Here is a 7,534-nt window from a genome sequence, read left to right on the forward strand (position 1 = left end):
GGTGTGATTACTAATTTTTGGCACGACCCTTTGAAGTACAAGGGACTTAAATAATTTTTCGTGCCTATCGTGCTAAATTCGTGATTCGACACTTAGAACAACGTGGTCGCCCATCGCTAGTTTTGTGCTTAGCTTCAAAACAACGGTTGTTTTCCAGTAAAAATGATGGCTGACAGTGGCAGCCATATTGAAATGGCAGCCATCTTGAAAAAATGTTCTTACTCAAAATAAACAGAAATCACTTGCTGCGGATTCTGTTCGCCTGGTAGCTGAAATACAAAAATCGATCTATTTGACTGCGGAAAAATGTCGTTTGGGCAGGAAATTCAATTGATTTCAACGATTTTGCTTTTTCAAATACCAGGCGAACAGAAACGCATAGCAGGTAACCAGAAATCTGTTGACTTACATATTGTTAGAGATGGCTCCGTGATTGCTGGTTTTCGACACACTCTTATCAAATGTATGGAACTCGAATATTATTTCGTGTTTATCGTGCTAATATCGTGACACGGACAATAAAACAATGCAACTTTCCATCTCTAGTCTGCGACGAACATTTCTAACTGTTAACTTCCAGCGAGCTGAAATCCTATTGGCTGACCAATCAGAGGGCTCGGAGATAAAGAACTTTTGGAGCCCAGCAGACGCTTGCTATGCATTCATGTTCGCCTGGTAGAAACCAAGAAATTCGATTTCTGAACTGCGGCCAAGTTTCCGCCAAGGAAATCAGTATTTTGTCTATAACTTAGCTTAGAAAGCTCCAAATTTGGATTGTGATACCTCATTGAGCTCGTAATTCAATTACCTGTCGATTTGCATTCAAATCTAGAAAATTGTATTTTGCAATTTTGATGTTGCTTACCCCTTACCAAAAATATGAACGTCCGAATAAATATACATTATTCATTAAGATTAATTGCGGACAGGTTTTAGTTTATTTTCAAATATTTTATTTGTATTTAGATTTAAAAAACATCTTTTAACACACAAATAATGGTTGGATTTTTGTTTTGTTTCGTTTGTTTAGGCATTCCTAAGGCTACAATTTGTTTGTTTCTGTGTGTTTTGGGTGGTTTCGCTCCTTCCCACGGCTTATGATCTTAAAGCCGCCACGGCGGAAAGGTTGAATTTTGTGTTCAACTACAGACTACAAGGGCACTGAACTACTACACGTCCAACTACTACGATAAATCGTTTTTTTTTTTGTTTGTTTTTTTTTTTTAAATTAAAAATGCTCTTCGTTCTGCTTTCCGTTTGATCCCCCGCTCAGCATGGTAATGTAAGGAGTGCAGACGATGACTAAGTTGGGCAACTAGACAAAAACAAGTCTGGCTTAAATCGTATTTACATAAACTAACGTCTAAGATAAGGTTGGATTTTTCGAAATATTAAATATTACTATATAATGATCTGGGGGAGCTGCTCCTTCGGCTGAGTATTCTACAAAAAATATTTGTAGGGAGATGGATACAAGTATAAATCGAGTTGTTAAAATGTATTTACATTATGCACCACTTGGGACACATCTTAGAATAAATATTGGGGAGCGCTCCTCTTAACTTTGAGATATAAAAAAAATAAAAAATACAAAAAAAGGTGAGGGATGTTGGCTTGGTGTTGCCATTAAATAAGTTGTTTTATAACAATGGTTACAGGGAGGTAATCCCTGCCAGACGCTAGGCATCTCCTATCTAACTATCTTTACCTCTATCTCTCTCTCTTTCCTTTTCGTTCGTTTATACGATTTTGGCTTCTGGAGGAGAAGGAGAAGCAGGTGACTCCGTCGCTGTTGCTGCCACAGCTGCTGTAGTTTGGCCCATAAATCTGGCGGGCTTCAGCAATATGATCTTAGGACTGGTGGCGATCTTTTTGCCCACCGTTGGAGTTATGGTCACCGTGCTGGGTGCTATGGCGTTCATGGCGGCCGTTTGATTGCTGGCCGCCAACGAAGAGGCTGGCAGTATGGTGGTCACTCCGTTCTCATGCTGAATGCTGCTGGTGCTATTGAATACTGCACGCATCTTATTGCCATTGCCCTGAGATCCGCCTAGTACGTTAATTTTGAGAGGTGCAGCCGCTACCGGTGGTGGTGCTCCGGCCTCTCGTTGTTGGACAATACGTGCCGTAAACTCATTACCTGCCAGCACCAGATTCTGCGGCTGACCGGCCAGAGGTAGACCGCTGGCCAGGATCAGCTGCATGCCTCCCGTTGCTCCACGTAGTTTCCATTCATCCTGCTGTAAAAATAAACAGAAAAGTCAGTAACAATCTTTTTAAATATCAATGAAGGGGGAAAACCTACCGTTGGTGGGCTAACAGACTTGCGTTCCAAACAATGCTCATCGAATCCGGAATCCGAGGAGTTGTCGCTGAATTTGGTGGCCACCGACGAAGATGTCGAGCAATTGGAGGAAGAGGACAGCGATGAGGGCGAGGCAGCGCCCACGGAAACCACTTGGGTCTGCGCCTGCGATTGAAATTGGCCGGATGCCTTGAGGATCAGCGACAGATTGGAATGTGGCTTCGGCGAAAGTGGTTGGCCGTTCGTTTCAGTCTTGCTCAATGGAATTGGACTTATACTATGAATATCACCCTGCGGAAATGACTCCGATTGTCGCTTATAGAACAAATGATGTTTCTTGAGTGGCCCAACCTTTGGTCCCTGGTTTTGAACTTCAGTTGTTGGCGGTGAGATGGTTGAATTCATTGTCTCCACCTGCTGCTCTTGATGTTGCTGCTGTTGCTCCTGCTGCTGCTTCTGTAACTGCATCTGCTGATGGCGTAGAAGCTGATGCTTTTCACATGGTTTATACAACTCCGGATCGATGATGTAGTAAGAGCTGCCAAGGGATAAGCTCTGGAAGACTACACCGCAACAGACCTCCAGGCGTACGAGATCACTTTCCTCAAAAAAGGGCACTTCGTCAACGGCCCGACGATTCTTCTGCGGTGGCAATTGACGGCGCCGATTGCTTCCAGTTACTTTGGGTCGTTTGCTTGCTTCTGTGTTGCCAATATTGACCAGGGCAGCGTCCGCCGTTCGCTTGCGCGTTTGGTAGGGAAATCCCAAAGTTCCACCCACTTCTGGGATCTGCTCATCGTCGTAGCTCTCGTTAGAATCGCTAGGTTGCTCGGAGGTAGGTGAAGTACTACTGGGACGATTAATACCACTGGAAGTTGATGGTGCTGCTGCCGCTGCTGATGATGATATTTGTGTCGAAGTCGGTGGAACCTTGCCCTTGCGGCTCTTCTTAAAAATTTTGGCAAACTTCTCGGGCAAAAACGAATTGGCACTGCCATTGCCGCCCTTGATCTCCGATTCGACGTTGTCGCGCTTTTTTTGTTTGGCCATTGATTTTGTTCCGGGTCCAGCACGGGCATCTACCACCTGAAATATGTTGGAGAAAGGGTTTAGTTCGAGGCGAGAGTCGATAGAAAGGTTTATTTGCTAACTTCACACGCTATACTTTCTATTTCATAACAAAACTAAAACCAACTTTGCCTACAACCAATGCATTTAAGAGTTGATTTCTTAAGTCCCAACAGATACTAGTCATTATCCTATTCCCCAAAGGCAATACTTACATGACCCCAGTGGCGCTTGCTGCCGACAGGAAGACGCTTGTACCGCTTGACCAAGAGCACGCAGGCGTTGCAAATCTCGCCGTTTCGGGGCTCGTGAAGATTGAAGCACTGCATTGACTCCTTTTCATACTTCCGAGAGGCGGTGAACCGGGAGCTACTCGACTTAGCCCGGCAAATGCAGCATCCATCGGTAGAGCGATAGACGCGTGGCTTATGGAAATTGAACATGGCTTTTTGTTAAGGTTTTGAGATTTATGGTGGAAATTTCAAGTTCTATAATGTTTTTTTTTTTAATGTTTTGTGCTTTGATTGTTTGACTTTGAATTGTTCTTTTGTCTGGTTTAAAAGTGATTTGGTTTTTAATATTAAATGTTTTTGTGTTCTGTGAATGTGCTGCGACGGTGTTCACTGTAGTTGTGCTACTGTTATTTGTGTGCGGACAATCCGTTGGTTTTTGTTGTTTTTAGCGCATATATTGCCAACATCCATTGCCCAGGCTTTACTGTAGTTGGCTGCATTTGTGCTGTAAAAAAAAAGTAATAGAAAATTAGTAAAATGCTTTTTTATTTAATATTTATATATGAATATAATACTATTCTGATATTTTACAAAACTTGTTTATAAACATTTCAAACAGCTGTTTTCATAAGTATTTTTCATTTCACTTGAACCTTTTCTGACAGTTGGCAAAATGTAATGGAAATCAAATACTTGTTAATACTTGAAAAAATGCTATCGAAAAACCACAAGCACAAACAAGAAAAAAAAAACCCGTGCGACATTTTGAATTTTCACCAAATTAACCGCGAGGGGAAAAACACCAACAAAATGCCTAAATATCTTATCAGTCGAGCGTAGCAAGTGGTTTATTTCCAGGGCAGTGTTAATTAAATTTAGCAAACATGTTTTAAATACACCAACCTAAGAACAACAACAATCTAACAAAAAACAAGACTGCTGATCAATGGGGGGTGTGCGAGCGAGATAGCTAGTTAAGCCACGCGCGCGCCGCACAAATACAAGCGCAACGTTTTCCGTGTTGCCTGGCAATACTTCTATGCGTGTAAGTGTGAGCAAATGCAACTTTCTTGTTGTTGTTTTTTTTTTCAGGGGGACCTGACTTAATAAACAAAGCGCTAAAAAGGAACCCACACACAAATACACTGTAAAACGCGCTCTTTCCTTGCTTTTATTCTTTATATTACTACTCCCCATCTCATACACAACAGCAGCAACAACAAGGCTGCGAGAAGAAAAAGAGAGCCGCTGTTTCTGAAGCTTCTTCTTTTCTGCCAGGTGCGTTGATGTTGTTATTTCGTTTTATTGTTTAATTTTTTTGGGACACTGATTTTTTAACTTGAACAGCCACTCTCGTTGCATTTGTATGTGTGTGCGTATTTCATGCACCGGCTCTACATCTGTATGCCTTTGTGTATGTATTTTGTCTCGCAAATCACTTCTTTTTTTTTGGATTTGAGGGGGAAATGCGGCGAAATTGTCCGACTTTTCTATTACTATCATTTCTAACATTTACCTTTTATAAACACAAACTTTTATTTGGTATTTTGTTACAAAAAACTAAGCACTTCTTTTTCTTTTAATGTACTTCCTAATTTAAAATTTAAAGGAAAGCGGCGGAGAAAAACGAAAACGCGTCTGCACGCGACGAACACAAAGGCAAATTGAAGAAACTGACGAAAAATCGACGCATGTACGAAATTGTGTACAAAGCGAATGCAGCGATAACGCGAGCAGCTGAGCATGCCGTCTCGCTCGCACCACCGCTGTGCGTGTGTGTACGTGAGAATGCGCGCCGCAAAAGCAACAGCGAAAAATTCAGGTTGTGAAAAAATAAAAACGTTTGTTACAAGCAGGGGCGGATCTAAAGGGAAATAAAATGTAATACTCATTAATTACATTCAAGTATTACTTGAAATTGTACAGGTATTGTTATTATGTCATTTGGCTCTGCTTTTGGTGCTTTTGCACATTTTGTAAGGAAAACATATGTATACCCAAAACCAAATTACATTCCCTCTAAAATACAACTTGGATACGCCTGGGTTTGCAACAGAATCGGTCCGACGTCGCCGGCAGGGTTGCCACCTGACAACAAACAAAAGAATGCAAATTGAGAAATATACATGAGATATGCAAATATTCAACGCAACATTAACACGCTCTTTTGTTGATATTCTTTGTTTGCACTGTGACTGATAAAGATAAAGCTGAAAACGTGCAGCGCAGCTGTTGTGGCTTCTTCAATCTATTTATAGCGTTTTTATTGCAGCACCTACACGCTTTTGTATTTTTCTTTCCCTTCCCACTTTGATTTCTTTGTTTTGTAATACGTGACCGGACACACGGCGTACGAGGTGGCAACTCCGCCTGACCGCTGCTTTACAACACTGTAATTGTTCTGTTGTCCCCTATTTTTGTTGTTTTGCTTGCATTCTTCTCGATTCCGCTTCTTCTTCTCCTTTTTCGTTCGGCGAAAGTGGCCGAAACAAGGCCCCAACATGTTTTACATTTACACATACGCAAGTGTGTGCGTAAGGCGGTCTACGTGCCGAATTAAAACAACATACAAAAAACCCAAAATAAACTAGGTCGCTTTACGTTTTGTTGTTGCTGCAATCAAAACAAATTGCAAAGCCGCCAATGTGTGTAAATGGAAATGTAAATGACGGTCTTGTGTGTATGTGTAAGCGACGCCTGCTGTTGCTTCTCCTTTTTTGCCTGCTTCTGCTTCTTCTTCGGTGGTCTTGCAAAATAATAAACTGTACTTGCGCGAAATTGAGCATGAAAACAGAACAAATTAAGGCTCTCTCTTTATGAGATATCGATATAGTATTAAAACATATGTATGTAGTAAACAGCAGCTGACCTTGTTTGATTTTCGCGCCTACAACAAGCAACGGAAAGTGAAAGACTCTGATTGGAATTCTCATAAGAATGTGAAACAGGTTGCGGGCATATAACGGTATACACACACACGCGTATATATGGTCAATGAAGCGTAATAGCAAAAACAACAAAACGCCGGAAAAAAAGAAAGTAAAACGGCAGAAAAGATTTAGTTTATACTTTTTAAGACTGAGAGAGAGAGGTAAAAAGAGAGCGAGCGGCTGTTAAGTAATAGATTTGCAGAGAAAGCGCGCGCAAAGATACAAAAAAAAATAATACACCTTTAAATGTATTGTGTGCCACTTATTTTTATATTGCCTCTTTTTGGCATTTCCGCACAATTACTGGAGTTTCTTCTTGGATCTTTTGACATTGGAAAAGTTCAAGCGGCTTTTGTTTTTCGGATTTTTACTCATTTTTGATCAGCGAAGGTCAACAACAAAACGAAAACCGACCACCACGCACACTAACGAATTCATACACAGATACATTCACCGCAACAACTTGTTGTTGTTCTCTAGTGTTTTTAAATTGTTCTTTAATTTTTGAAAAAGATCTTTAAACATTTACCTTAATCACGCTTTTATGACCTTTTTTTAACTATAAACTTTACTTTAACACTTCCTTTTTGCTTTTGAGTTTCAAATTTTCGGCAACCATTTGCATCCGCTTAACATAAGCATTTAGAGCAGCTGCAAGGGCTGATTGTTTTAAGTATTTTTGTTATCGATTATCGGTTGTATTTTTCAACGCAAATTTTAGTATTTTTAAAGCATGAAATAAAATAAACAAATCACAATTATTTAGGCATACTATCTCAAAATATATTATACCATTGTTAAATGTTGTATTCTATTTAATACTTTTATTCGTGTTATATGAGACCTTTAAATATTGTTTTCGTAGTGTTTCTAATTTAAACTTTAACATGTTTTTATATGAATTATACCAAGGATCTAGTATTATTGAGTTATCAAAATTATTTGTAAGATGAAATAAAATTAATTGTTTTGAATTTTCTTCACTTGTCCCTTAAAAC

General features: G+C 40.1%; 1 protein-coding gene across 3 annotated transcripts; it reads right to left on the reverse strand.

Moving 5' to 3' along the window:
- Positions 1–936: 936 nt before the first annotated feature.
- Positions 937–7,204, reverse strand: LOC108110298. 3 transcript variants are annotated; one of them, XM_017219305.2, is made up of 4 exons: positions 7,066–7,204; positions 3,589–4,111; positions 2,306–3,391; positions 937–2,240 (listed from the first exon to the last, which is right to left on the reverse strand). In XM_017219305.2, exons 2-4 carry the CDS (start codon positions 3,814–3,816, stop codon positions 1,740–1,742), a joined length of 1,815 nt encoding a protein of 604 aa, XP_017074794.1. In that variant the 5' UTR covers positions 3,817–4,111; positions 7,066–7,204; the 3' UTR covers positions 937–1,739. The 3 variants fall into 3 exon arrangements, with proteins under 3 accessions (XP_017074794.1, XP_017074796.1, XP_017074795.1); XM_017219307.2 differs by lacking the exon at positions 7,066–7,204 and adding an exon at positions 5,886–5,965; XM_017219306.2 differs by lacking the exon at positions 7,066–7,204 and adding an exon at positions 5,123–5,315.
- Positions 7,205–7,534: the final 330 nt, after the last annotated feature.

The sequence above is a fragment of the Drosophila eugracilis genome, unplaced genomic scaffold, assembly GCF_018153835.1.
Source record: "Drosophila eugracilis isolate 14026-0451.02 unplaced genomic scaffold, ASM1815383v1 contig_2147, whole genome shotgun sequence".
In the NCBI taxonomy this organism is placed as follows: domain Eukaryota; kingdom Metazoa; phylum Arthropoda; class Insecta; order Diptera; family Drosophilidae; genus Drosophila; species Drosophila eugracilis.